This window comes from Acomys minous, assembly GCF_964271855.1.
Source record: "Acomys minous genome assembly, chromosome: 13".
NCBI lineage: Eukaryota > Metazoa > Chordata > Mammalia > Rodentia > Muridae > Acomys > Acomys minous.
The window spans coordinates 37230225-37257987 of NC_140495.1; the positions used below are offsets into that span (position 1 = coordinate 37230225).

Sequence of the window (27763 nt, forward strand, 5' to 3'; positions counted from 1 at the left end):
GGTGAGGAGGGTTATTGAGACAGGATTTGTGTAGCCTTGGATGTCCTAGAACAAACTCTAGACCAGGCTGGCCCAGGCTGGCCTTGAACTCACAGAGATCCACCTGCCTCCACCTTCCGAGTGCTAGGATTAAAGTCATGGGCCACCATTGTCCACCTTATTTATAATCCTAAACTCCTTGAAAATTTAATTGTTATACTTTATTTACTAAGTATTTACTTATTTATTATTTATTATTAATCCAGTTTTTCTAAGAATGTTGCTACCATACCAGTAACACATTTAATTGAAAAAAACAATTGTACAACTCTGGAGCTGTGGTGTCTCTCAGTCTGTAAAGCTTTATTTACATAAACCTTGAGAGGAAAAAAATCCTCTTTATTTACAGAGGTCTTCAACATTCCAGCTGTCCACCCACTGCTTCAAGTGTGAAATGTTACCAGACAGATGAGATTTACAAAAAAGCATAAAAGAAGAGCGCCAACTCTAATTTAATATATACAGTGTCATTAGTGATTAACTTGACAATGTTCTTTTAAGGATAACTCACTGAAGGTTTTTTACTGATAAAGTCCAGGCAAGGTAGTTTCCTAAGGCAGATTTCCACAGATTCAAGAGTATAGCAGGCGAATAAATTTAGTGTTTTTGGTTTATGAATAGCTGTGCATCACTTTCTTTCTCTCTTTTTATCAAAAGTCTTGGATGATGAAGAATCTTGACTTTCACCACAATTATAACGCTCATATAAAGTCTGAAATTAAAAACACAAATCTGTTTTTCAACTTTTTAGTTCAATGTATTACTAGATTAGAAAAGATAATGATATATTCCAAATATAAAGAAATGTAGTTCAACCTTTCCATAAGAGAATTATAATATAGCACAATCAGCATATATGCAGATCTTTAAGACCACTGCAAGCTCACTTACTTTTCCCATATCAAATATTCATAAGAAAACAACATATAATCTCAGAAGCAATATATACTACTGATCAAAAGACATTAAAATTACTATATAAGTAAAAGTCTAATTAGGTTCCAATGTCCCTTAGTATTCCTTTGAAGGGCTGGTCGACAAAATTCCTACCTGAGAGACGCTCCAGTCCCTTACAGAATGTGTGTACTATTTGCACAGATGTATGTATACATATATTATATTATACTGTATTAGTTATTATAAGTATGAACTAAACTAATACATGTAAATATATATTTGTTTTACTGCATTTTTATGGAATAATAACAAGAAAGTGGGTATATGTCCACTACATATGAATTCTTTTTCAGAGTATTTTTTTATTTGATTGACTCCAGATATAGAAGCCATAGATACAGGGGGCAATTGAATTACTGAAAGCTATGTAGTAAAAAGGAATGAATGCTAAGCCAACATCTAACTGATGTTATTTCTGCCACTAAGTAACATGAAATCTCAGTGACAGGGTGATTAACTCACCTTAATCTTATTTAAGAGAACATTTTGAATAATACACTCCATATAAATATAGAAACATGAAAAAGAAATGAATATAAAGGCATTTTGTCCAACTTAAGGACCTCAAAGCTACTACTAGTTCAGCCATCAGCATCTGAGGAAAAAAAGCCTAAGAGCCTATGAATATATATAATATGGAGAAGATACAATAAGGTAAAGCCAAGACGAGACCACGTCCATTAGCAATATGATTTGACCTTTATCCAGGGAACAAAGTGTTGCTAGTTCAAACTTTCATACTTTTATGGTATTATAACCCAAATATCTGATTTGTAATTGTTTGGTAGCTAACTTATTTGATAAGCAATCGTAGGTATTAGAAATTACAATACTATTTGATGAAAACGAGATCCAATATGACTGTGATCTGAGCGTAGTGTCACACACTGTTAGTTGCAGCCCTAGAGGACAGCGGCAGGCGGATCTCTGTGTGAGTTCAAGGCAAGCCTGACTTGCACTCTAAGTTCTAGACTAGCTAGTCTACATAGTGAGGCGCTATCTCAAAATGAAACAAAACAAATCTACCCTCACATCATGGTGACAGTGGAGACAGAAAGTGCCAGGAAGCCAGGCAGGGTGAGATGTGCTCTGGTGAATGTACCACTTGCTATAGAAGCTATGGCATGTGACAAATATTATCACTTTCCTAAGGCTATATTAAGAACGATTTCTAAAGCTGTGCTAAGAATGTTGTTGAAATAGTTTAAAAGATAAGAATATCAACACAAATCAGAAAGGTCCACACTTGTAAATTTTTCACCATAGATGTGAGTGGTAGGCCAACTTTCTTTTTAGTTATATGTTTCTTTAAGAGCCTAATGTACTCACTGTAGTACATTAAAACAACTAAATGCAGATGCACTTACTTTAGCAGCTTTCAAAATGGAGTTAGGAGAATTCAGACCAACAAGTTGACCCAGAACATGTTTCATCTCATCAGTGGTTTCCCTAGCCATTCGGCTGCCTATAAAAGGAATACAATCAACAAAATGCTAGACTAATAGGAATAATATAAATTCATTTGAACATACACATTCTGGCTAGGTACATGCCTATAATTCCATTCCTCAGAAGGCTGAGGTAGGAGTATTGCTCTGAGTTTGAGGCAAGACCCTGTCTTTAAAAAAAAAAAAAAAAAAATCAAAACATACAAACAAACAAACAAACAAAAACTCACAATCTGGAGGCTGGTGAAAAGGATCATGGATTTAAGGCCAGCCTAAGGCCAGTGTGGGCTACAATAGTAAGATTCTGTCCCCCCAAAAACAACACTAACAAAAAACTATATATATTGTACTTAATGAACTGTACACTAGCTGCCATTATTGTGATTTATCACAATCCCCTATGCAGGATGGATATAAGACAGCGGCCAGCTTAGATTCTGATTTTCTACTGTTAGCACACTAGTCATTCATGCTGGTATCCCAGGAAATAGTGACCGTTAGGGAAGCAGTACCTGGATGGGAGATTTGAACATATGGATGGACAAGGAGCTCAGGGATGGACGGCCTCTCTTTAGGGTTCCTTATTAAACAGCACTAAGAAAAGAAAAAAGAAAGTTCTTTCCAGGTGACACAATACCACAGAAGCTGCACTAGAGATCCTGCTCAGACAATGGTAACAGGTTTTCTCCGAGTCACCTTTTAGAAACTCCAAGTATCCAATAAATTAAAAAACACCATTCACAATAAGCATTCAGGAGAGCTAAATAATTCCAATCACCTCAGCAATTCTTTTAAACAAACATCAAATTATGAGACATTATCTTTCTATATCCACATACTATCAGTGTTACCTTTAGCACGTCTTGAAGATCTTTTTCTGGAATCTCAGGAAACTCAATTTCATAACTAGGGTCAATTATGGCGTGTAATTTAGAGACCTGATTAATGATATGCTGAAATGGTGTTTTGCCATAAGTCATATAGTACAAAATGCACCCCAAGGACCAAACATCACTTCTTGGGCTTATCTAAGTAGGAGAAGAAGAAAAGTTGTTTTATTTTAGTAAAAAAGGTAACATAAAATGTTATGTCTGTAATCCTAATTATGCAATAATAATTAAAACCTCAACGAATAACAAAGTATAAGATATTCTTATATAACAAAGCATCATTTTCTAGGTTTCGTTACATTTGATCAATTTACAGAGAAGAATTAACTTCAGAGCCTTGAAAAAACTCAAAATTACTTTATAGGAAATAAAGTATTAAATTATTGACACCTTGTAATAACACAATCCTAGAAGACCCACAATTTGTATATACTTGGTTGTTGCAGAATGATGAGGTTGAACACATTTGAATCTGAATTCATAACATGTCTATATTTTTTAAAGGTCATTTAAATTGTATAACCCTAATCTCTAGAGTATAAACCACAGAACCAGACTAGACAAAGCCAGAGGCATACCACTCAGCTAGCACCACAAAACCCTAAGTCTAATCCCAACAGCAAAAACAAATTAAGGTATAGTGTTATAGGTATAAATGGGATTATGTATAGATAATCATGGAGGAGAGTTTACTTTTCTCTGTAAGTTTGTTTTCTACGTAGGTGTATGGATCTGAGTTCTGGGAACTGAGCCAGGTCCTCTGTAAGAGCAGCAAATACTCTTAGCTGCTGAGTCATCTCTTTAGCCCAGACGATAAGCAGCATTCAATTCCCAAGCCCAACGCTGTTAAATGTTCACTGAGTTAAAATCACAGTAGGAATAATCACAGCAATGATAAATGGAGAATGAAAAATGAATAGAAGCATACTTCCCATAAAGAATAAATGTAAACAAAATGGTATAGAAAGTTGGTGAAAGCTGGGAGAAGAAAAAGAAATGGACGTACAAAAACCTGCCCTTAAAAAAGAAGATATGAGGGCTGGGCGTGGTGGCGCACGCCTTTAATCCCAGCACTTGGGAGGCAGAGGCAGGCGGGTCGCTGTGAGTTCGAGGCCAGGTTGGTCTACAAAGTGAGTCCAGGACAGCCAAGGCTACACAGAGAGACTCTGTCTCGAAAAACCAAAAAAAAAAAAAAAAAAAGAAGATATGAAAATAGAGTAGAAGCTACAACTTAATATTAAGAAAAAAGAGCAAATTGTCACAGACAAAAAATTAGTTCAACCCTGATAAACAGTATTACCAACTTAAAAAAAAAAAGAATAAAGTTAAAAAACAACAACAACAAAAAGCTTAACAAATGTGTTGGTGTGTGTGTGTGCCACGTGTGTATGGTTGCCCACAGAAGGCACAAAAGAGCAATGGAGTCCCTGATACTGGAGTTACACATGCAGCTATTCCCAACAGGGGTGCTGGGAACTGCACTGCGAGAGCAAAAGTTGCTAGAGAGGACTGAGCCATCTGTCTAGACCCAACCGTGAATTGTGAAACGTTACTGTATCATTGAAAACTGAGCCAGGTGTGGTGGCACACATGTGAAATCCCAGCATTAGAAAAGCTAAGAGTTCACAGCTAGCCTGGAAAATACTAATGAGACTGTGCCTCAAAATATGAGAAGCAGGAAAGAAGAGAGACGGGAAGAACAGGGAGGGGAAATTTGCAATTGCATACTAAATCATTGAGTTGACAACTGAAAAAAATTATAACCTCTAGGTATGCCAAAACCTTAAAGTGAAAAGGACATATGTTCAACTGAAATCATAAAACTTAGAAATTAATAGGCATTTAAAAAATACCATGATAAAGCATGTAAATAATAACCAAAGTTAAGACTCAGTAAAAATGTTATCTTTTAAAAAGTAAAGTTGTGTTCCATAGCCCAGGCTATCATTAGACTCTTAATCCTCTAGCATCAGCTTCCCAGGGGCAGGTCACAGGCAAGTGCTACCACATCCAGCTAAACTAATAGTTTAATCCAAGTACAAACACTAAAATCAATCATGATTTAAGAAGGTGGGAGAAAATAACCAGGGCACGCAGGAGAGACAGCTCAAGAGACAAACGCAAGATCCTTAGGCTAAGTTCCCCATACCACCACCTAAAAAAAAAAAAAAAAAAAAAAAAAAAAAAAAAAGAAACTATTTAGCTGGGTACTATCAAGGTAATTCATTCAATGAAGAATTGCCACAAGTTCATGGCCAACCAAGCTTCAAAGTTAGACTCTGTCTAAAAGAAAAACAACAAACAACAAAACCAAACTAAATACAAAAACAAAGCTCTAACAAAGACAAAGACAACTGGAAAGCAAAGAAAAATAGAATTTGTAAATGAAATAAAGATCTTGGATTTTAAGTTCAACAAAACCATGAGAAGTCTTAAGAAAACATAATCAAGAGGCGATAAATATAAATCAGAGGAGAAAATAGAAGGCAAATAATTACAAAATCAGCTTTCTAAAATAAGGTATTCAGCAAGGTTTTCTGCACAATGGGCTGGGGAGAGAGCTCAGTGGAGAAAACATCTTTCTAGATTTGTAAACACATGAACGTCAGATTCTTGGAAAGATGGATAACAGTGATGTGACTAAATCCCCAGAACCTACATAAAAGCAGGCATGACAACCCAGGAAAAGACAGGAGTGGGAGGAATCAGAAGAAACCCCAGTCTTGGGGTCAGCTAGCCTGGCGTACACTGTGGCCAACAACAACAACACCCCATTTCCAACAAGACAGGTGGTAAGAATAGATACTCAAAGTTACCCTGTGCCCTCTACATATGTGCTTTGGCATAAATGTGCCTAGACTCAGAAGATAAATGTACACAGACACACACACACACACACACACACAGAGACATAGATATAGACTACGACTTTATGGAAATTATTTGAAAAACTACCTAGAACCCATAGTTTTCTAGGGAAGAAAAACAAATTTATGTAGCAGTGAGCTGGATTCTGAACTGAGAAATTTCTTTCTCTGTTATTTCTTGTTTTCTTTTAAAATACACATTATTCAACAAGTCCAACTCACAGAGGGGAAGCCAGGTAAGGTACATGAAGAAGCCGGGAGCCAAGTATGGTTGTGTTTGTGATAACTGTGGCAGTGAGAGAGAGATTAGCCTGGCAGCTTGATGTATCCCAAACAGAAAATGGGGCCCTGCTGGGAACACAAAGGAGGAAATAGCATGCACAGAGACCGAAATAACAACCACAGACACATGGAATTATAAAATGTAAAAAAAAAAAAAAAAAGTAAAAGAATGGTGAAAGTGACTTTCATAACGATTCACAGGAGTTCATTGGTGCCAGGTGAGTGAGCTATTTCCAGTACCTTGGTCTTGATTTTTCCATTTTCTCTTGAAGAAGACATGTCTCTGATGGCTTCTGGAGCCATGTAGTTAACTGTTCCAACCTATTTGCCAATCACAGAAAACAAAAAGAAATCAATGCAATCATCTTTCTAGATTTGTAAATACATAAGTGTCAGACTCCTGGAAACATGGACAACAGTGATGTGAGTGACAGACCTTAAAAAAGTCAAATAACTGCCAACAATATAAAAATATGCACATCATAGCTCCAAGCAAAAGAGCTGGGTTGAGAATGGACTGGTTCCTTCTGGAAGGCCATGCTTTGTCTACAGCTGTGTTGGAGAGCGAGAGCTGCCTGCCTTTACAGCTCTCTAGGCTAATTATGACCTCTGAGAGAACTGACTACCATTCACTTCCATGTTCTCATAAATTCAACACTTTTCCCTTCAATAAACCAACCAACAAATTAATATATAAATAAAAGAAACCAGCTAGTTTCATCTGCCAACATTCTTTGGCCCCTGCGTGTAGACTGAGATGGGCTGGAAAGCTAAATCATATAAGTTTCTACAGTCGGGTGATAGAAATCCTTTAGTCCCAAGATAACCAACAATGTCTTCGTGCTAGGACCTTGCGATGCGTAGCTTTAGGCTTGCCTACAAACAATGGTCACCTGTACTTCTGCTGCAAAAAGTGATGACGGTCAAGTAGAATTTACTCTGAGTGCTGGCCAGTGACTCTTCCTAACAAAGTCTGATTTTGCTTCAACAATTGACAGACCTCTATCAAAAGCTTTTACTCATGGATACAGCATATGAGGTCCAGTCAAGATCCTTTCAGCTCTTTTTTCATGTCACTGTTTTAGTTTTTATGAAATAGCATCATTACATTTGATGTTGCAGATCTTATTATAAAACCACAGCTGGGGACTGGAGGACAATCGATCTGGGTCTCAGAAGCCAGAGTGGAAGGAGAGAACTGCTTTACCAAAGCTATCCTCTCGTCTCCACAGGCATGCTCGCACTTGCACACACACACACACACACACACACACACACACACACACACACGCACACGCACGCGCACACACACACACACACGCGCGCACACACACACACGGAAAATACTTCTTTTTTAATGTAGCTGAGTGAAATGATTCAGTATTTCAAAAAAGGCTCTCTTAAAATTTCCCCCCAAATTTAAGCAGTAAGAAAAGAAGTGAGACACTGGAGAACATGCAGCAGCGACTGCTCTTTGCTGTGCCTCAGCTATGTGAAAATCATCGGAAACTGATGGATAAATTTGTCTGATCTTGAACGCTTTTCTAAATTAAGTTGACCACAGTTTTGAATCTTTTATAACCATAGTTTCTGTTCTTTTAAAAAGAGTTCAAATTTGAAGAATATGGTATGTATGTATGTACATATGTGTGTGTAAATGTGTACACACACACACACACACACACACACACAACTATTGGCAAACCACTTAACAGATAAACAGGAACTAAATCTTGTCGTAAGCAGCCATCATTAAAGTTCTACCCAAAGCTGGGCGATGGGACTCACACCTGGGAGACGTAAGTAGCAGGATTAAGAGTTGAAGGCCACTGACAAAGTCAAAGTCAAGGCCTTTCTGGGTTATGTGAAGGCCTGGTTCAAAATACTACAATTCAACCAAGACACCAAAAAAGAGTCCTACCTGAGAATCCTTAACAATGCTTGTTGTGTCTGGCTGCATTTGGTTTGCAATCCCAAAATCAATTAGCTTTAGCATTCCATCAACTATTACAAAGTTAGCAGGCTTCAGATCACTATGAACAATGCCTTCAAAATAAAATTCACTGTTAGATGAAGTAAACATTCTGTGGACAAAAAACATTTCACAATCTCTGGGTCAAGCTAATCCTTTCAATTAGTCAATACATCAATATTCATTTATTACACATTCCACACCTTTTTAGCAAATGCTGTGTGCCAGGTACCACTCTATAGCAATGCTGAGTAAATAAATAGCATTATCATTGTTATTTTTTTTTTTCCGAGACAGGGTTTCTCTGTGTAGCCTTGGCTGTCCTGGACTAGCTTTGTAGACCAGGTTGGCCTCGAACTCACAGCGATCTCCCTGCCTCTGCCACCCAAGCGCTGGGATTAAAGGTGTGCACCACCATAGCCCGGCTTATCATCGACATTTTAAGGGTGAGGACACTCATGCAATTTGAGTTAAAGTGAAGTGTTCAGGATTACAGGGCCTAGCATGTTGGTGTGTGCCGCACACTGCCCTGCACTGCCCAGGAGTGTACCACAAAGCACTGCCAGGCAGTAAAATCAAGTCCTCCTACATCACCCAAGAATCCTAACCTCTAACCAGTCAGTGCTTATAAAAGGAAAAGCAGAGGAAATGCACTAGATTAAACGTGGTCGTTTTAAAGACAGAGTAAAGACAAAGAAGAGCCCTGGAAAGAACAAGTAAGAACCAGGGGCTAATAGTAACACAGAAAAAGAAGAACAAACCAGCTCTCACACAAGGCACAAAAGAGAAAAGCTTTGGCGACTGAAGCACTGACCTCCACCCTCCTATTTCTAGGATGCCCAAATGCTCAAGTCTAGGGGAACTGATAAGACGACACAATTAACAATTATTTTAACTTTACATATATAAAGAGATTTTAAAATACCATGCTGGTGGATCGTGTGTACTGCCTCCAACATGTTTTTCCAGTAGCTCTTACGTTCCCATGGATTGATGGATTTTTTCTTCTTAAGCCAACTATTCAGGTCAATGTTTCCACATTCCATTACCATGTAGATGTACTGTTCTGTGATTTCACTGCAATTAAAATCAAACAGAAGCAACAATATAATAAATACTTTCATTCTATCAATAAGGATTTGCTGTTTGTCTAAGAATTGTGGCAAAAACAGTCTCATCTTTAAAAATAACAACAAACACATACTAATCGTAGAGTCGGATGATCTTGTCACAGTGTTGCTGCAGTTTGTTCAAATAAGCAATTTCGTTGCGGTAGCTGTCAATAGTTTGGCTGTCTGCATCTTCCAGGTTTACGTACTTGATGGCATATATCTGTTTCTTCTCATTCAATACCTGGAACACCTGCACAGACAGCAGAGCGCAGGGCTTAGAACACGCTTTCCCTTTGTAAAGCATCACAGTGCTTTTCACTTTAACACTAACAGTCTTCGGCTGAGAAAATTCTGAAAGCAACACCAACACCAACACCTAGATGCTTCTGGGCCTATTTTGAGTGTAGAAGGAAACAAATTCTGGGGATGAGCCTAAGTGACCTTTTCCAGCCCTTGTGACAATGGACATTCAAGTAACTAAAACCCCCAACATTTTCTACATGAACATCTAAGAAAGCAACTTAAACTTGCTATGTTTACACAACTCGAAAGATGCCTTATCCAGGGAAATAACATTGAGAGAAAGACACTGAGAAATGATTAGGATGACTAAGGCTGTGGCAGACAGTGGGTTTTGGTTTTTCCTTTTTCATTGTGCACAACCTCAATAAGTTCATTTCGTTGATAATATTTTTTAAATTACAGTCATTGTACGCCATCATTATATGCATTTGTGGAAAGTAGGGTAAGTCACGTTTCAGTTAGGAACAGTAACAGTCTTATGAGTCAATTTCTGAAAACACTAGTAAGACAAATAATATTCTGAAAGAAGCCAGCACGTGACAGCACAACTCCCACCACACACACCACAGCAGTGGGGCCTTGTAGCTTCAGTAATTCAAATCCAGAACACGGTGCCTTCAAGATACAGGTATAAGCAAGCACTTTTGGAGCCAAAGCACAGGAAACAGCCCCAAGAATCAACATATGGGACTAGATGAAATTAAGTTCTTGCAGAGCCAAATAAACTATAAACAGACAGCCAACAGAACAAAAGGAAAACGTTAGCTACCTATAGTTTGCAGAGGGAACTAATATCCAGAATTACAAAGACCTGTAAAATAAAACAAAACTTCTAATTGGCAAACAGGCTAAGGAAATAGTTCCGAAAAGAAGAAAGAGGGCTGCAGAGATGGCTCAGCATAGAAACACTGCTCTCCCAGAGGACTCGAGCTTGATTCCCAGCATCCCCATGGTGGCTAACAACTGTAACTACAGCCCCAGAAGAGCCAGTGCCCTCTTTTGGCCTCCACGGGTACCCAACAGTTGGGAGGCACAGGCAAAAGGATCTTTGTGTGCACAAACAGGCAGTCAAAAGCTCATACTTGTAAAATAAAGTAAAAAAGTATAAAGAAACACAAATAGCCACATAAGATTTTTAGATGTAATCAAAGCCCTAGGAAATATATATTAAAACTACTTTGAGATACTGCCTCAACCCAGTTAGAAGAGGTATTATCAAGAAACAGGCCAACAAATGCTGGTGAGGATGTGGGGAAAGAGGAACCCTTATTCACTGTCAGTGGGAGTGCAAACTGGTACAGCCATTATGAAAGTCAGCATGGAGGTTTCTTAACATGTACCAGCTATATACCCAAAGGCCTCATCCTACAGCACAGACACTTGGCCATCCATGTTTAGCACCATTCTATTCACAACAGCAAGAAATGAAATCAGCCTAAATCTTCATCAGCAGATGAATAATGAAAAAAATATATCCGTAATGAGAGTTCATCAGCTATAAAGAAACCTGAAATCTGTAGGGAAATGAATGAAATGGAAAGGCCATAATGCTATCTAATGACCTGAACATTGAAAAATAAAAACATTTAAAAAATAATCACTCAGAAAAACCTAGGAAATAATCTAATTCCAGAAATTCATGTTCTTGGAACATTTTTAAATGGAAAAACTTTGAATAAAAAAAATTCTTACTGAAAGACCCTAAGCACACCAGTAGATCATGCCGTGTCCTCATGATGATGACACAGTGGTTGCTAGGAACTGCAAGCCAATACTAGCGTGACCCAGAAGGAATCTGAAAGCACAGGATACTGGAGGAAAGGCAGCGGCTGAGATCCAGCTGTTGGTATCCAGCTGTTGGTCTAATGAGGGAAGGTAAGTTATTTTAAGGAGACAGGAAGATATGAGGCAGCTTTTCTGATTCCAGAGCAACATGAGCTTCTAGAAGATAAAAGCACTCCCATACTTTAAAAAGACAGAATATTTTTATTCAATTGTTACTTACCTTACTTGAGCCTCCACTGCCTATTTGTTTTAATATGGAATAAATTCTTCCTTTAACTGAAATGCATTCATTTACTGATGACGATCCTGAAATCTAAACAATTAAAATTTGTAAATATTAGTTCAAAAACACGTCTAAGAAACTAGTTCGTAGTAGATATAATGAAACGCTCCCAATTTTGGCCAGCCTGGACTATAGAAGACTATCTCAAAAAAACCAAAAACACTAAATTAATTCAGAAACAAACTTCTAAAGGATCTCCCTGTTTAAAAGTTTTATTTAATCTGAATAGAAAATTAAAGAACGTCACTTAATATCCAATGGACAAACTCATGAGCTACCCATTTTATCTTTCCTATTTTTTGTCTTGGACCTTACTTCCATATACATGTCCAAAATCAGTTCTTTACCACCCCTCCCATTTAGTATTGTATAAAAGCAGTGTGCCAAGGTGCAGTGAGCTCCGGTCAGTTAGTGCGTATTTCATCAATTCCCATCCCTCTCTTCTGTCCTGGGTGAAGGTGAAGAAGTTATGTAATTTCTCCAACCCTCTGCATCATCCCAGGCAATCTACCAACTGATGCTTATCAGTTGCCCTTTCCTTCCTTCTCTTATAACCGGATGGTCTCGCCTCGTACGTATAAATGCTTTAAAAGAGATGGCATGCTAAAGGCCTTAGGTTGAGATAGTGAAGCTGAATGGAAAGGTTTTGATTAGCCAATTAATCAAATTCAAGCAAAGTCTGAATAAACTTCAGTTTAACTGAGTCATGTTTTAAATCCAAAATGATAGAAATGGTCATGCAATCTATAGAAACAGACAGATGGATTCTAATTTCTTTATTCTTGAGACTTGGTTTAAGCCAGAGCTGCTTCCCTTGTGCTCTCTTTGTTCCTCCTTAAATGGCATGTCTTAGGGAATAATCACTTTGACATCCTTAGCTCATCCCTGCCCACCTCCTCACGGGGCCAGACCTTCCAGACTACTTCTCTATCCCACCCACAACTTCCTAAAGCCCAGTGAAGCCTTGAGCGCTGCTTTCCTTTCCCAAGTGCTAGGCCACACCTGACCCTTTTTCAAGTCCCTCCTGACAGTGGCCTCCTCTAGAACAGCTCCAAGCCCCGTCTCCAGTCACTTCTGAGTAAACCTTATAGACTTTATTGGTCTGTTAGCACTAAAAGGTCAATAAGCATCTTGAATCAACATAAATCTGTCTGGAGAAAGGGTCTTTCTACGTAACTTTGGGTGCCCTGGAACCCGCTATGAAGACTAGGCTACCCTCAAATTCATTGAGATCTTTCTGCCTCTGTCTTCCGAGCGCTGTGTGCCACCATGCCAGGCTTTTTCCTTTTACTTTGTAACATCTTATATAATTTCCAACCTGTAGATACTATCAAGTTTTTCCATATATAATCTATTGTCAAGCAATCTTTTGTTCATTTTTTGAGTGGCAAAATATACATATAATATATTAATTACAATTCAGTGGTAGTAGGTAGCCTGGTCATTGTGAAAACATCACTGCCCATCTTCAGAATGTTTTGTCATCAAATACTGGAACTCTCATCTTATCACCCAGAAACAACTCCCCAATTCCTTCCTCCCAGGTAGGTAACCATTCTTCTACTTTTGTCAATTCTTTTTAATCAATTGGTTTTAACAGATGATCACTCTTTCAGCTATTTCAGTTAAATAACAATGGCAGTCAACATTAGTCAACTTTGAGTGTCAGGCCACGCTCTGCTCTAAGAGTTACACATAGAATTAGTGTAATCCTCACAACAATTCTACCAGTAGGTACTGTTATTTCTCCATTTTATACATGATGAAATGGGTACAAAGAGCTCATGTAACTTGCCAAAGATTGCACAGCTGATGAACAGCGAGGCCAGGAATCACGTCCATGAAGTCTGTCTACCAGACCCATGTTCGCACTGCGCTCAGAGGCACTATACAGTAATTTCCGTCACTTGGTATTAGGTTTTTTTTTTTTTAATCAAATGGTAATTCACTGTCAGCAAAATCTTAGTTTACAACAATCATAATGCATTCTAAGTGCTTCAGATCACTATTCTCTTTTCCAAATGAATTACACATTAACAAAGAAAATGAAGCTGCTTACAAATAGAAATTAAGCTCCATTATAGGACATGTTTTATTAAACTATTCTAATTGGATCCTTGGGCCTACTCACCTAGAACCTGTGAGAGACACACCCTTATCAAAAATGTCAAAAAGTTACCTAAGGATGGGCAGGCTCTGAAGACCTTCCCTAACAACTAGACACTGTGAAAGCAGAACCTAGGGAGCTGACTCCACCTTAACATGTGCCACCATAACATGCTCATCGAACCTGTAAGTTCTGAAGAGGAGTACTGAGTGCCTGCTGCTGCTGCTGCTGCTGCTGCTGCTGCTGCTGCTGCTGGAGGCAGGCAAGCTGGCTGTAAGGTGTTGATGATGGACAGGCAGGTGGAAAGTCATTCTTTACTGTGGTCTTAAAACTAGAAAAGAGTTTTCATTTCTTTAATATAAACTATTAAAAAATTAAAAGGAAGATTTTAAGTCTTCATGTACTCTGAAAGAATCACACGAACCTAACGCTGCTGTAGTAACTAATTTACCATCAGAGCTCTACTCACATCACCACCAGATATTTAATTGGGAGAAAACTGTTCTTAAACCGATTTTTCAATCCTCCAACAAGAAATCCTCATTAATAAAATAAACAAGACGGAACTAAAAGTATGGAGTAAGGAGAACTTTTAACAGTTTAGCCAAAACAAAGATTAGCTTATAACTGAACACAGATTTTTAGAACTGTTTTTAAACAATAATGTTCTGAGAAAGTCTGCTAGAAATAGCTAAAAGCCAATTATGTCACCAGAGGGGTTCGGTCTTCCAGTTTGTGTCTGCTCAGAACACACTCCCACTTTGCTTCCTTTGTATTCTATTGTATCTTCCATGTCAGTAAACAGTCATTGGCGTGCGCGCACACACACACGCACACGCACACGCACACACACACACCAAAAAAAAAAAAAAAACCTTCTAAAAATGTTAACAATAAATAATCTGGGGCTGGAAAGATGGCTCAGAGGACAAAAGCACCTATTGTGCATGCATAAGGACCTGAGTCAAAATTGCTAACACCCATTTAAGAGTTGGGCATGGCTATGTGCAAGCCTGTAACTGCAAAGTGTGGGGGTAAGAGGCACAAGCACTGCTGACTGCCAGTCTAGACCCAGGTTCGATGAGAGATCCTATCTAAAGGGGACAAGCTGTAGGGTGACATTCCCCTCTGGCCTGCAAGGACATGCATGTGTACCTGCATATACAGGTGAGCATGCAACATACACATATAAATATCTTAAGAAATACATTATTATTTAGCTAGCAATCATTCTTTGAATATCCTATATGTAATAAAATGAGGGACTAATACAATTGTATTAAATAGATGAGAAACTGGTTATAGAAAGGATAGTTCTAATAAGGGTACAAAATGACATTCTCGCCAGGTGGTGGTGGCACATGCCTTTAAAGCCAACAGTCAGATCCCTGAATTCAAGGGATCTTGTCTACAGAGTGAGTTCCAGGACAGCCAGGGCTACAGTGAAACCATCTTGAAAACAAATAAAAACCCTAAAAAACAAAACAACAACAAAAATGACATTCTAAAAATAAAAAGCAAAGGCATTATAGAGTTGTTATCCCATAAAACATTAAAAATGTAGCCAGTGGTTGAAGGTTATTTTTTTCTTTGAAATATACCTCATTTTCTTTTGCAATATCTTTTATGTTCCTTTTTATCAGTACTGACCATCTAATTTCCTCACACATCCCTCATTCCTGTTCCACGTCCTATATCTTTGAATATTTTCCAAACTATGTGAATTAACATCTGACCTCATTCAGAGGCCATACCATTCTATTAACCACTTCATACACTGAAATATTTATCCATCCTTCTAAGAATGTTAAACTTCCTTTAAGATGTTTCTCAATTAGAGAGGCATATGTGTTCCTAAGCAAAAGGAAGGCAGACTACATTCTTAGATTCCCAAGCTGTAAGTAAGATTATAATATGACAAAGAATACTTCTACAGTCCTTAAAAATAGAGTTATACATGAAGACTATATATGTAGTCATAACCACTTTCCCCTTTGCATTTTACAGGTGACAAACACTGATGTTGGGAAAACACAATAATTTTAAAGTCCCAAAATAAAAGAGCAGATTCAACTCAATTCAGTTTAGTCCCAAAGTCTGTCTTATTTCTATTTACCACTTGGCATTTGCATTGGGTGCAAAAGGTAATTACCAGCTCATGTAATCGTCCAACGAATTGCTACTAGGTGTCTCACAAGCAGACTTTCGATAAATCCACTTAGGAACTGTGGCTGGCGGTGACTGCTTTGAAACGGAAAGAGCAAGCTGCTCAACACTGGTACATTTCTGCTAAAATAAGTTTAAAATTCCATGACTTAGCTTTTAAATTAGACAATGACATAACACTTTAATAAATATAATCTTTAAGATAATAAAAATGTCAACGTCAAAGCATACAGGTGGGCATACGCATGTTTGTGTGCATGCATGCAGGTGTTCATGCACATTTGGACATGTGCAGGTAGAGCCCAGAAGTCAACGTCGGGTGTTTTTCTTCTGATGCCATGCGCCCCGTATTTTGAGAGAAGTCTCCATGCTGGACCTGCGGCTCACAGATTATGCTAGGTTGGGCTGGTAGGCCAATGAGACAATGGAGCCACCTGTTTCCCTGGCGTTGGCTGAGATTCCAAGCACATGCCACCACGCTGCTCATTATCACACTCAGGTCCCCACACTTGTGCAGCAAGCGTTTACTAATCTATCTCTCCCCCACAACTTTTAGTCAATTTTAGTACAGTTCCTTTATTGCAAACTCTACTCAAACTGGTTATACATCAGGAAGGCACACAAACTTATTTAACAAGACCCAGCATCTTTTTTGTATCAGAACTATTATGTGTTAAATTTTTACAAAGTGTTTAGAAACTCTGCAATCTACTACCTAGAGATTCACTTCAATCTGGGGACAGTTTTAGTTTTTAGGATGCATTTGCACTTATACCATAGTGATTTCTATTATCGTTTCAGACCTTAAGACCTTATTATGCCCAAGAATCACAATGGATAAATCTATTCTACTTTCTGTACTGGAGTCCTCTTATTTTTAAAAATGGCTAAAATACCTCTCCAAAACATTTCCTTTCATTTAAGACCTCCTCACCGAAACGTTTGAGTGTGTGCATGTTCACTAGAATTAGTGAAGAATATGCGATTAAGAAACGGCTCTAGTAAGTTACTGAGCAATGAAAATTTTAAAGAGAGTGATCAGAGCGAGATGTTTGCTTTTGGTATTTTGGAAATAAGAACTGAAGACGTAAGTATATTTGGCTACCATGAAAGAAACAGTCATTAGAAAGGAGCTATAAATTTGAAGGCCAGCTATGAGACTGGTTTACAAGAGATGGGTATAAAAGCTAGCAGAAATCAGGAAGTTGCTGGCTTTTGTATAACCCAGAGCTTAGTATAATTTGGTTTTGTTGTGGCCTCAAACTCACAGAGATCCACCTGACTCTGCTTCTCCGAGTGATGGGATTACAGCTGTGCATCACAGCATCCGGTGAGGTAGATTTCTTACACTTAGCATTTTTTGAAGGCTCATTTAAGTTCTAAGTGTGTATCAGTAGTTCATTGATTTATTAGTAATACTCCATTACTACATAGTATAGATATTATTTTTGGTACAGATATGAACATTCTACTATGAATATATTCATCCTTATAATTGAAAATATTCTATGAATATAATTGCAAATATTAATTTCCGAGTACTTTTATGGATATATGTGTTCAGTTCTCTTAACTATCAACCTAGGTAGGTGTAAGGTTAGAGAAAGGGCTCAATGGTTAAAAAACTATATTACTCTTGGAGAAAATCTGAGTTAGATTTCCAGCATACATATTGGGCCCCTCTCAACCACCTGTAACTCTACCTCTAAGAAGCCCAATGCCTCTGGCCTCCATAGGGACCTGCATTCACAGGCACACACCCACATACATACAATAAATGAACAAAGAAATAAATAAATAACAAAGCTATAACAGTCTGTTAATAACACTGATGAAAGAATTTACCCTCACGTGTGCTCTTATTGAACCTATAGGTGCTACTGATCATGGTATTCTGAAAAATAACATCTTATAAATAAACTATTACATTAAATATGGCACAAATACCCAACATATCCACCAACTGCAGACACATATTACTAAAGACAGTAATGTACTTTAAGTAAACAGAAGTCACCTCTTTATCAGCCTTTGGGGTTACGTCTGGGATGTGCCACTGGTGTGAGAGCGCAGCAGGGTTCTGGCTCACACTCTCTGTCTTCCTTGCCGATGGCCATTGTTTGTGCCTTCTTTCTGGAATCTCTGCTTCCTGATGCACTTTAGTTTCTGAAAATTTATTGTTATCATACAAAATTAACATCTGATTATAAAAGTAATTAAGGTCAGGAGTAGTGGCACCCACCTGTCGTCCCAGCTACTCAGGAGGCTGAAGTAGGAGAAGATGGCTTGAGCCAGGGAGTCTAACACCAGCTTGGGCAGTATACAGAAACCCTACCTCAACAAAATAAACCTCCAATAAACAAGTAAGCGTGAGCAATAGGTATGTGGTATAAACTATACTTCATTTTTACTCTGAAAATAGCAGAAGTTATTTAAAAGTGGAAAGGGAGGAAGGAGTCAGGTTTACAAACTGCAAGGCACTAACTTGCCTAAAGTTTTAAAAGTTTCATCAGAGCCTATTCTAGACTTAAGTGCTTCTGGTTTTTAGTAAATATTATAAAGTCTTACTAATAGAGAGAAGCTAATTTACCATTTAATGTTCTAGGACCTCTATTTTAAACAACAGATTTTATTATCCTCTAGCTTATAACTGACTGTCTTAAAAGGCTATAAACAAATATGTCAATAACATATTTACTATTCAATGAACTTCAAAACTCTAAACTCTAATCAAAATATTAACAATTGATAAAAGACAATAAGTTACATCCAAATATAATTCATCCCGAAATGTTATTGGCTAAACACCTGAAAAACCAGTTATCTGGCTATAATCAGAAATAAATATATGAATAACTCAGCAACAAAAGGGCATATGATAAAATTCTATGTTCACCCACACAGGCACACACAAAATATAAATAACCTAGGTCTAAAATAGGCCCTACAGAACAAGATTTTTAAAAAGCCAACAATAAAAATCTATAGCAGCTATCACTCCAAGTGTTAAGATACTGAAAATGTCCCCTTGAAATAGTAAGGCAAGAGTGTACCTACCATCCTCTTAGAAATCCTGACCCTGGCCTGTTAGAAGATGAAGAATCACAAAATAAAAACAATCGGGAAGAAAAAGGACACACTGTTTTCAAACATGATCGTGGGCCTACTAGCACCCACAGACTGAGCATTGTAGAACATGCCTGTAATTCCAGTCCTTAACAGGCTGAGGCAGAAGAATTGTGAGTTTGAAGACAGGCAGCCTATAATGAGACCTTGTCTCAAAAGAATAAGTAAAAGAACCATACAAACAAACAAGAAATACCCTAAAGAATACATAAGGAAATTATTAAAATTGTTCAGTGAAATTTAACAATGACAGTTTATCTAAGTGAAAAAAAAATATATGCCAGCAATAAAGTTGAACACAAAAATTTTGTAAAGCAAAAGTTACCTTTCATTATCACAACACCAAAAATATCAGCTATCCTAGGATGAATCTGCCACAATATACACAGAGGTCTAGAGAAGACAGTTCTTTCAGTGTAATAGTGATTGAAAGCGGGCCAAGCTAGTGGACTGAAAAGCTCAAGAGTGAGGATGACAGTTTGCCTTAGATATCTTATAGGGTCAACTGCTTCTCAATCAAACTTCCATTTTCCAAAGAATGGAAAATGATTCATTGAACCTAGTGTAGTTATGGAAATTCCGAACCCTGTAAGAACTAAAATAATCCTAAATAACAAAACTGAAGACACATACTAGTATGAACAGGCATCAAGTCTCACTGTAGTGACATAACTAAGAAACAGAGAAAAAAAAAATCCCAAACCAAATAGCAACACAGAATCCCCCAAGTTTCTAGTCAGGGAAAAGAGGAAATTAAAAAATAGCACTGGCTCAAGTAGACATCTGTATGAAAAAAATCAAAAACAAGTCTTAACATATTTATTTATGTTCATATCAAGTTCAAGCAAAATTGAATGTAAAGATGAAAGATAAAACGATTGCCTAAAATCAGTAAATATGTTTAGGATCCTGCCACAAACCTTCTTTAAAATAAGAGAAAGTATAACAGCAAAGACTGGAAGTAAGAATGCACAGAAATTCAAAACTCTATTTTCATCAAATGAGCACTATTAACAGGCATATTTGATAAAGGTGACTTTTCACAATGGTATCAAAAGAGGACAAGAAAACACAAAAGTAGTTTCCAACAAATACCAAGATTAGGAATCTGTTCGCAGTCAACACCAAGGTAGAGAATAAAGGACTATTTAATTACTGGAGAGATACAACGGGGACACTTTCCTGGGCGCTAGGCTTCCAGGATTCAAACCGGGAACGCACCAGGCAAGCAGGAGGGCAAGCCTTGGCTTCAAAGTCCTCCTCAGCTCTATGACAAGTGGACAAGGGAGACACAGTGCAATCTGGACTGTGGGCTTCCTACAGTTAAGATATTGTCGCATCCATCTTCAGGAAAGCAACAGCACACACTCAAGGTCACCCGATAAAACCCGGTCCTCCCATGAAAGCAGCTGCTTACTTTGGAGGCCTAAAAACACGAAGTGTAAGAATGTCACTAGAGTCAGTCTGACTTCCCACTGTGCACCACCTGTCTCCAGTGCTCAGCCCCACTGAACAGCCCTGTTTATATGTTGTATTCTTGAGCCTAGCCTATTCCCCCCAGCTGAGGGCCACTACTGTAAGCCCCCACTTAAATGTTAATGGGTTTTCCAATTTCTTCTCTTTCAAATATCTTTCCATACTTTTCCCTAATGTAAATTAGGTTCCCAAAATTTCCCTCTCCTAAATTCTCACAGCACTTTACTTGCATCTCTCCTAACACTCTTTACATTTATTCCACACCAAGTGTTATCTACTCTATATACATCCCACAATTGATTTGCAATTTTGGGACCCCCAGTCCTAAAATTATTGAGTCCCGAGAACATTTATTACAGTATCTATAGAATGGAAAACTAAAGTTTGCCTGGTCTACAAAGTGAGTCCAGGACAGCCAAGGCTACACAGAGAAACTCTGTCTTGAAAAACCAAAAAAAAAAAAAAAAAAAAAAAAAAAAAAAAAAAAAGAGAGTGGTCTATGACATAGAAATTGCTTTTTTGTGCTCTGATAAAATAACTCCAACCCATTATATCTTCCCTCCTCCCTTGATTTTATGCGCCCTTTCGGCCAATGCCTTCCTCTTCTAGAGGATTCAGTACTTTTCATACATTCCATAAAAAAATTAATATGGAAAATAAAGGAATACAAAATTTTATAATCAAAATTATCTCATCTGTTTTCTCAAGCTATGTGAACTTTTATATGTAAGATATGTGTGCATATTTGTGTGTGTGAGCACACAGAGGTCAGAGAAAAACCTCAGGCACCAGTTCTTGTCCTCCATTTTGTTCAAGACAGGGTCTCTTGTTGTTCTGTGCTGTGTGCATCAGAATGCAAAGCCTGTGAGCGCCAGGGGATTGCCTCCCATTACTATAGGAATGTCAGGGTTACAGACCTGTACTATCAAGCTGAACTTTAGATGGGTTCTGGAGATTTGAACTCAGGTCCTCATGCACACATGGCAAGCAGTTTACCCATAGAGCCATCTCCGCTATGCATGTGAGGTGTGTTATTCTTTGATAGTTTCAAACACAATAGAACGAATTTTAGTCATTTTCAAGCCATGGTTAACTTCTCTTATCCCTCCCTCTCACCCACAGAACACTTTTTATTTCCAAGAAATGACTTTCATGTCTGTCTTTTGTAAACAGCCCGCTGTGTTTAATCAGGTTGTGTGCCTGAGCACTTACCTTCCAATTTTGTTAGAAGACTTGATTCTGCTTTACTCTTCAGGGTTACTAAATCAGACATAAGTTCAGAACTCTTTTCACTCAACACCAGAGAGTCTTTGAAATGGATAGACTGAATGGGCTACACAAAAAGCAGAAAGATTTCAAATAAGATAATGTTCCATAAACAGCAGTCGTACTCATTTGTCTTACTGTTCAATATAATAAAGCTAAGTGAAAGGATTGCTTGCAAACTATCTCTCATATTTGAGTAGGCTCACAAACTCCCCCTTTAACTTCCTCAATTATTCACTACAATTGGAAAGGTCAATTAAGGTTAATATTACTGAACTGCTACACTATACTTCATTCAAAAAAGGAAGTGTTAGAAAATTTGTATCCAACACAGAATAAGCCTGATGACAAGATAAAATGTGTCTTGTTTACATGGTTTTACTTTTTATCTAGTATGTGTTTACAGGTTTTGCAGTGCTGGGAATCAAACTTGGAGCCTCACATATGGTTAAGTGTTCTAATGCTGAGCCAAATCCCTGTCTCAATTTTTCCCCCGTCCCAATTTTACTATATTACCAAAATAACAACAATACTAGTAAAAATTAACATTTATATAACCTCAAGATAAAAGCTTGTAATGTTGAAAATTCACATCACAATGCCAGGGACTGAAGCCAAGTATACTAGGAATATTAGAATCCCCACAGATCACTGCATCTGGAACTAGTCATGTCTGTAAAGTAACAAAGGTGGGCCAGAGCAGATTAACTTTGATATTTATGCTCTCACCTCTGCCACCAACATATGCTCTGGGTTTGAAGATACTTTGTCAGAATCATGTGATTAAACATACCAAAAACAAAAGCCAGGGAACAGCTCCTATGTTGATACCCAGACCTAGGCCTACAAATCCATTTAAACATATGCCTAATTAATGTACCTCATGCCTCTTTAAAAGATGATTGATACTTGCTGTAACACCTTAGTCTTTGAAAGACAGTTCAGGACTGCTATGCTACCCTCGGGAGTAGTCTCAAATCTCATGGTTTCACCAACACTAGATCCTCTTTCTGAAGAAAGCTCTATGGATTCCAGACGAGGAACCTTTGCTTCACATACATTTAAAATTGAAATTACCTTTAAACCTCTCAATTCATAGGAATCATTTCCACTTGATTTGGATCCAGGCATAACTGAATCTCGGTATTCTGATGCAGATACCTTTCTACCCATGAGACAAAAAGATTTTAACTGTTAACATAAAATCACTTGTTTCCATCTTAAAACTGGCTTTAAATACACATACTTGGTACATACACACTTTGAATTACAAGCATTTGTTTAAAAGGCATCTTTAAAAGTAACATAATTTTAATGCAAGGGTGACTATGCTTAAAAATCAGTACTGGGCAATGACAAAATTGATGAAGAATAGATGACTGCCAGTCCCTTCATTACCTAACAAGTTATAGCTGACCCTAAGATAAGAATGTGGGAAAGGAAAAGTCTGCAGGTGAAACTCCATTTCAGGCTGCACACAGATGAAGGATAAGAACATGCAATGAAGTGCCATGTGGATCTCTCCACGCTGGACACTGTCTGTCATAAACAGCATCAAGAGCCTGACTAAGTGGGGGGTGAGGAGGGTTTAAAGCAATCTATTTTTAGAGTGGGAGAAAATCTCCTGTATGCTTCACCTAAGTCCATGAAATGGAGGAACAAGACAAAATAACAGGAATGTGTAACTTAAATGTGAATAGCCTTTTAGCCATCAATACTTATTCAAAGCCTAAACACAACAGAAATTCAATTACTTAAGTCCCCACTAAAATAGTTGTTTCTCAGTTTTATTAGCACATACCACCACCTCCAGCACATTCCCATTTCTTATATGGGAGTAGACACTCAAATTGAGATACATGTGACAAATGATGCTTCTTTACTGAACCTATAATATTTATTTTTTTAATAGACAGATTCTTACTGTGCTGCACAGGGTAATTTAAAAGATTTTCTTGGATCAGCCGTCCTGCTAGATGAGATTACAGATCTGCACCACTTCACTCAGCAGCCAACTTACTATTCTATGTTTTCAGTGCTGACTGCGGCTGGGGCGTGCGTGTGGCTAGCAGTGCTCTACCAGGGCTATGCTCGCAGCCTCTATCTTCCTGAAGGCCTGAGCTCTGAACAGTAAGTGAACTCACCATCTTCCCCACTAACTGCTAGTTAGCCCATTAGTGGACTAAATACTGTCTATTTTCAAACCACCTTCAATCCCTGCTCTGAAGATTCTCACACACTATGATAAGCATCCTTCCAGAGGTACTACTCATTAACAAGGAATACTCAAATGCCACAAGTTTCATTCTTCATAGCTTCCGTACGCCATGTTAACTTGGTAATTTTCCAATATATTCCCTATTATTTAATAGATCCTCAAATATTTTAATGAGGTAAAACTGAAGTCACTTCTTCTATTTACAAATTTATTCCTGACAGCATTTGGAAACTCACTTTAGCCAGGCATGGTGGTACATATCTGTAAATCCGACACTCAAGAGACAGAGGCAGGAGGAGAGCATATCTCAAAGAACAACAAGAACAACAAAAAACAAAAACAAAAAAAAACACACACACAGACACACACACACCAAAACAAAAAAACAAAAGAAAACCCAATAACTTCTAATACAAAAAAAAAAACTTTAATTATGCCAAGTCTGGTGGACACGATTACCCATGATTGCAGGAGGCACAGATTATGGCTGGGGTACAGAGTTTAAGGCTAGCCCAAGAAAGTTGGTAAACCTAGTCTCAAATACAGATATCGTAAAAAAGATAGACATGGATATAGCTCAATGGCAGAGAACTTGACTAGCATATACATACATACATACATACATACATACATACATACATACATAACCCCCTCAGCTTCCCAGAACCACAAAGAAAAATAAATTAACCCTACTACTATTAGTAAGAAAGTAAGATATTCTTACAACAATCTTTATATATAAACAAACTTTAAAAGCCTAAACTCAAACATACCTTTTTGTAAAATTTGGCACAGTCGAACCATCAGTCTTCACATGGCAATCTGGGCTATTTAGAAGGTTAACTGGGACTCTTCCAAAGGGGCACGACTAGAAATGATTTGAAAGATTAAGTAACCAATTGGGCATATAAAGAATTCACCACTATCACCTTCCTCAAAGCAGACCACAAATGACTTACCCGTTTAGTTTTGCTATTTTGTTTTAAGGGATTTTGATGACTTATTTCTGCATCTTGAGGAGGCATGTTCTCTCTGAGTAGAAAGAAAATAGCTGTAATTTTTCAGGGATACTATTAATACTGCTAAATGTACTTATTACACTCGTGTGAAATTGTATATATGTGGATATACAACAGAGACCCTTGTAGAGAGCTGAATTCACTCTTACCCATATAAAGCCCTGGCTACGGCAGCCTGTCCTCTGGAGTCACAACTGACATTCCTGCTCTGTAAATGTCCAAGCGAACTGGAGAGTGACTCTTGAGCAGTTAGTACTGTAGAGGCTGTAAAAATTGACAACTATGATTACATGTACAAAAAAGAGCAATCTTACAGATAGGGGTCTTTTAAAAGACAGCCCTCATGTAGGGTATGGAAACATGACGAGGTTATCAATACATTTCAATACATCTGCCACTTACAATGCTCTCCACACATTCAGCTTTGTCTCCAGGGACAAGTGAGTCCTCTACTTTAAGAGTAAAGGCTACTTTCTTACTTTGACCAATTCATTTTTAGTGTTACCAACACACAATCAGTGCAGGAAGGATCTTTGTCTCTGACCATCTTACCTCTTTCCTATAAAGCTACATGTTAACTTTAGGTTTTAAGCATTGTACCTAAATGCTTTTTTTCTTTGAAGTACTCTGAAAACTAACTTTAGCGCTCCCGGCAAGCACAGTGCCCACTGGCAGTCACCTGATAAGCTCTTCTTGTCCTGCTCTGAAAGCAGCTGCTTCCTCTGGAGGTGAAGGTTGTGGAGGGCAGTCTCCAGCATCTGCAGTGGCATCGCTCCACTCTCTACAGCTTTATGAAGAAGCTGTTCGCATTTTTTAAGATTGCCTGAGAGAAGAAAACAAACAAACAAACAAACAAACCATTATTTGACACAGCACCGTTTGCCCACATCCCTAGCTTCTTATTTATTCTTTAGGACCTAGGGAGGAAAATTAAACTTACATTATCGCATCAGCAAATAAGCAATTTCTGACTTCTCATACGTACAAACACCTCTATAGCAATTCCTGTTCTTCAGTCAAACACCATTTACAAGTTTAATAAGCAAGACAGTGATGTCACACAGCTCTAATCCCAGCACTGTGGAGGCAGAGGCAGGTGGATCTCTCTGAGCTCAAGGCCAGCCTAGTCTACAGAGTGAGTTCCAGGACAGCCAAGGCTACACAGAGAAACCCTGTCTTGAAAAAACAACAAAATTTTAATAAATCAGCACACACACCAACTACAGCAATTAGAAACATCCTGACTACTCTCTATAGTCAGGCCCTAATAGCAAGCATTTGTTATAACATACTATTCAGAGTAACATTTACTCACCAAAACTGAAAGTTTGCTTAACACGGCTCTTCTAGCAAAAGAATTTATATGAAAAGAAATGTAAAGGGGCCTACATCTCCTGTTAGACACTCTATACTACTGCCAAATACAAAATAACCAAGAAAGATTATCCTACTACAGAGATTACCAAATTTACTTTCAAATAAAAACTTTATCCCTAATATTTGATAAATACTCAATGTGTACATCGTGCACCCCACAGGATATTATCAACAATCACGGATTCCATGAACTATAATGCTAATGCACGTGGCACCTAGGGTATAAAGAGTACCAACATGAAAACACTTGAGCTAACAATAGGAAAGGACTTCCTGAATAGAGCCCCAGCTGCTCTCAGGAAATGAGGCCAAACTGGTAAATGGGACCTCATGACTTTAAAATGCTTTTGTACAACAAAGGAAATGGTTAAGCAAGTAAAGAAACCACCTATGCCATGGGAGATCTTGGCCAGTTATGCCTCTAACAGAGCCCTCATATCTAGATTATATAAAGACTTACACTAAGCAACAAATCAGTAACTACACACACACACACACACACACACACACACACACACACACACAAAGGTGTAAAGGAATAAATACAAGTGGCCAACAAATACATGAGAAATGTTTAATGTCATTAACTACTAGGGAAATGCAAATTAAACTACATCAACAATCCATGTTACTCCAGTCAGAACGGGAGTAAAGAAAACAAACAACAAATGCTTGTACAGATGTGGATAAAAGAGAATTCTTACACACCTCTAATGGGAATATAAACTAGTCCAATCTCTGTGGAAACCACTTCCAAGGTTTCTTCAAACACTAGAAACAGACCTAACATATGACCAACTCTACCTCTCCTGGATATTTATTTACTCACAGGAATGCAATTCAACATATCAGAGACTCTTCACACCATTGCTCACTGCAGCATTATACACAGAGCTAGTGTTTATGAGCAAGGACCAGGGTTTGGTTCACAGCATCCACATGGTAGCTCACAACCACCTATGCCTTCTTCTGACCTCTGTACACAGGCATGGACACAGTTTAAGTACATACATGCAGATAAAACTCTCATACACATAAAATAAAACAAATTATTCATACCAAGAAAATTA

The 27763-nt window shown here is 38.0% G+C and overlaps 1 protein-coding gene across 3 annotated transcripts in view; it reads right to left on the bottom strand.

Annotated features, from left to right (window-relative positions):
• Positions 1-318: 318 nt before the first annotated feature.
• Positions 319-27763, bottom strand: part of TTK (TTK protein kinase) — a 34359-nt gene continuing 6914 nt past the window's right edge. For 2 of the 3 annotated variants that reach the window (XM_084753611.1, XM_084753612.1), the window contains exons 5-22: positions 25996-26139; positions 25466-25580; positions 25257-25329; positions 25071-25165; positions 23157-23244; positions 22026-22146; positions 18229-18377; positions 16198-16334; positions 14229-14376; positions 11876-11968; positions 9660-9817; positions 9381-9532; positions 8405-8529; positions 6724-6804; positions 3296-3472; positions 2957-3038; positions 2364-2461; positions 319-751 (exon numbers count right to left, since the gene is read on the bottom strand). In XM_084753611.1, the coding sequence (XP_084609737.1) occupies positions 668-751; positions 2364-2461; positions 2957-3038; positions 3296-3472; positions 6724-6804; positions 8405-8529; positions 9381-9532; positions 9660-9817; positions 11876-11968; positions 14229-14376; positions 16198-16334; positions 18229-18377; positions 22026-22146; positions 23157-23244; positions 25071-25165; positions 25257-25329; positions 25466-25580; positions 25996-26139 (2120 nt within the window). In that variant the 3' untranslated portion in view covers positions 319-667. The remainder of the gene's footprint in view (positions 752-2363; positions 2462-2956; positions 3039-3295; positions 3473-6723; positions 6805-8404; positions 8530-9380; positions 9533-9659; positions 9818-11875; positions 11969-14228; positions 14377-16197; positions 16335-18228; positions 18378-22025; positions 22147-23156; positions 23245-25070; positions 25166-25256; positions 25330-25465; positions 25581-25995; positions 26140-27763) is intronic. The other variant, XM_084753613.1, reaches the window with a different exon arrangement.